General features: G+C 36.5%; 1 protein-coding gene across 2 annotated transcripts in view; it reads right to left on the bottom strand.

Moving 5' to 3' along the window:
• The window catches only part of LOC107586137 (protocadherin alpha-C2-like), a 26,736-nt gene that overhangs the window by 8,790 nt on the left and 14,207 nt on the right, over positions 1–3,739 (bottom strand). For both annotated transcript variants that reach the window (XM_016273377.1, XM_016273378.1), the window contains exon 3: positions 1,199–1,287. In XM_016273377.1, coding sequence (XP_016128863.1) covers positions 1,199–1,287 — 89 coding nt within the window. The remainder of the gene's footprint in view (positions 1–1,198; positions 1,288–3,739) is intronic.

Raw genomic sequence — 3,739 nt, 5'->3', positions numbered from 1 at the left:
CCCCCCCCCCCCCCCACACACACACACACACACACACACACATGTCTACGTCACTGTGTGGGACAATTTGCATAACACCACCCAAATGTTCACACAAAGAAAGAAGGCGTAACTTTGATTCTCGCTGTAGTATTGTTGCTGCCACAGCCACTATGTCGTGGAGATGCTGTGTGTTTCGTTGTGAAAGCGAAACTACTTTGTTTGGTTTTCCAAAAGAGGACACAACTAGAAATCAGTGGTTAAGTTGTATTTACAACACTGTTCCAGAACAGTTCAAACCAAATATTCATGTGTGTGCAATGCATTTAATGGAGGACTTTTTCCTGAACCTACAATGCCAGCGATTCTGACTCACAACCTGTAAGTATGTTTCCATATTTAAAGAATTTGCCACTGATGATTCAAACGCGAGTTTTGAGCAGTGTAGAGTAGCACTTGTTGTTTGTCGTTTCTCCAATCACAAATGCAGACAAATGGTTTTATGTTTATGCGGCGCAATACGCAATGCAACGCAACGTGTAAAAATACAATATAAGTCATTATAATCCGTAATTATGTCCCCACTGGATCATGCAACAAATGCCTCGTTTATAATGGGTTTTATTGTTTTTGTCTCGTCGCGCCGGGACACGGCATCACAGTATGGTAAGGGCGTAACATTTCCGTCACACGCTTGAGGTATTCAACCAATCACAATGCACTGGATAGCTGGCCAATCAGAGCACACCTCGTTTTTCAGACCGATGAGCTTTGTAAAAATCTACGCGTTTCAGAAAGGCGGGGCATAGAGGAGCAACAATAATGTACAGTATGTGGAAAATAATTTGTTACTTAAACTTAAACCACATAAACACATTGCATTACATCAAATACATCAAATAATGTTCTTTTTAGCAACGTCATATGACCCCTTTAAACATTCATGAATCCATGTCAGTTTGAATCAGTTTCAAATTGGGTCAAATGTTTCAGTCGGTTTTGATTTATTCCTAAGATTCATTACAAGAAATCCAGAATCACCATATACATTAGGCATATTAGTTAAAACAGATGTAATAGGTTGATGAACATGATAATTTGGCTAGAGTGAAAATTACTAGATTAGCAAGAGCATGAATTTTTGCGAGAAGATGGGGTCATTGGTTTCGGATGATTATGATTTAATTACACTGCGGATGTCTTTAAGATGTGACCTCACCTGCTGCACTGGAGACTGTGGGCCAGTTCTGGACCAGCATGCCTTGCGCTCCCTGCATCACAGCTGATGCCTCCTCCATATGCACAGAACTACAATCAAAATCAATTAGCATGTCATTAGTCTTGAAATATCACACATAAGCATTTGAGCAATTTTTAAAAAAATATCACACAAGCAATTTGTGCTGTTAAAAATTCACAGATAAAATGTTCAGTAAAACTGATTCGAAACATATTTCACATTAAAATACGGCTTCGCTTTTGAGCTGTGAAAGTAAATAAGATGTCTGAAGGGGACAGTTGTGTTATGTGTCAAGAGTTGCCGTGTTCGCATGTATATATTTATGAAAAGTACATGTGACAGAGTGTGCTAGACTATCTGTGATCTAATGTGTCTGTGCGTGAGGTTATGTGTGTGTGACATGCGAGTTGTCATGATGGTGTCATGATGTTTTAACTCCTTCAGACATGTTGACTGAAAAGCACATTGATAGAGTGTCTAAATATATACAGGAAAGAAGGCAGAAAGATACACAAGATGATACAAAAATGACCTCTTATCATTAATATTAAAAGTATATTGTAAATATAAAAGATATATTTTCAAGTATATTTTAGATACATTTTAAAATCCACATGATTACTTGTTTTACTCGAGTAGCAACATTAGATGAGGTGTTAAGATTTGTATCATGAATGTAAAATACCGTTCAAAAGTTTGGGGTCATTAAGATTTTTTTATGTTTTTGAAAGAAGTCTCTTATCATCTTACCAAGGCTGCATCTATGTGATGAATACAGTAAAACAGTAATATTGTGAAATGTTATTGCACTTTAAAATAACTATTTTCTATTTAAATATATTTTCAAATGTAATTTATTCCTGTGATGAAAATATGAATTTTCAGCTGTCATAAATCCAGTCTCAGTCATTAATACAGTCTTCAGTGTCACTTCGTGATCCTTCAGAAATCATTCTAATATGCTGATTTGGTGCTCAGAAAATCGTATTGTTATTAATTATTATTACTATTATTATTAGCAATGATGAAAACAGTTGTGCTGCTAAATATTTTGTGGAATTTGTAATGTATAGTTATTATTTCAGGATGTTTTGATGAATAGAAATGTCAAAATAACAGCATTTATGTGAAATATAACTCTTTTGTAACATTAGAAATGTCTTTACTGTCACTTTTGATCAATTTAATGCATCCTTGCTTGTTTTTAACTAGTTTATGTTGATGCCTAAAACAAGTGAAAAGACAAAATAAATGTGTATCAAAGATGCATTACTCCTAATATCTTACGGAGTATTTTAAATAAATGTATCCTGTTTCTGGGGTTTTTATTTTAACTGCAAAATAAATGTTATAAATATAATTTTTTTGCAGTGTAGGAATGATGAAGAAACAGGGAAATTAAGAAATGTGAAAAGAAAGATGATATAAAAGTGAAAGTGTTCAAAGAGAAAAATATGTGGATTGTATGGAAATATATTACCATTTCAGCACCGCTCTACTCTTGCCCATTTCGTAATCTGATTTCTCCTAATACATGGTTTAGTTACTTTACCATCCTTATCTTCCCTCCATTCCTCTCTCTTGGACTGTCAGCAGGTCATGCATAACATAAGCCTGGGAATTTGTTGTAGACAGTTGAAGATGTAGTATGTACTTAAAATTTCAACAAATACCACACTACACCCTAGAGCTGTGCATATGCATTAAAAAGCATTACGTTAAAAGGACATTTCATTTCCTATATACACTTTCCAGCGACGGACTTTGGCTTTCAGCATGGCTCTGTGTGTTTATCACCATGGAAACTACGATCAGACAAGCACCCATACAGAGCAAGATTGTGAATTTTGCCACAGCACTCCTATACATCCATTATAAATGTACAGACATGAGGAGCAGAAAGGAAGTGGGTATAGAAGGGCATCTGCAATGCAGCACAGGGTGTGCCCAGCCTGCTACAGCTCCCATAACTCTGATCCAGTGTGAGTGTGTTAGCATGATGGATCTTTCTAATTCCCTTGAAGCTGAAATGCGCCCGTGCCTTTTGGCAGAGTGAATCAGTAACTTTCTAGCCTAAGGAGAGGCTTGTTGATTGAGGGGTGTGGATTTAAAGCCACTGGAGAGGAGGTTTGGATACTCTAGTTGTTTGGAATAAGTCTGAACGAAAAGGAAGTATGACAGAGTTATTCAGGAATTAGTCATCTTAATTTTTGGTTCATTGAGGGTCAATGAAAAGTTATGAATACATAATGTAAATCTAAGGCAATAATAATAATAATAATAATAATGTAATTTACTGAATTTACAGAAAGCTTTAGGCCCAATCCCAATTCAATTGTATACCCCTTCCCCTTCCCCTTCCCCTTCCCCTACCCCTCTGCCTACCCCTTCCCCTTGAAACAGAGTGTCAAGGGGTAGGGATGAATATATTCCCCTAAGAATTGGGACACCACTACTATGCCGTCACACGTCATCATATGTCGTCTAGCTCCTACAATACACACACCTATACTGGTGTGC

The sequence above is a fragment of the Sinocyclocheilus grahami genome, unplaced genomic scaffold (genome assembly GCF_001515645.1).
Source record: "Sinocyclocheilus grahami isolate Dianchi unplaced genomic scaffold, SAMN03320097.WGS_v1.1 scaffold78.1, whole genome shotgun sequence".
Taxonomy (NCBI): domain Eukaryota; kingdom Metazoa; phylum Chordata; class Actinopteri; order Cypriniformes; family Cyprinidae; genus Sinocyclocheilus; species Sinocyclocheilus grahami.
This window is presented reverse-complemented; position numbering and strand designations above follow the sequence as displayed.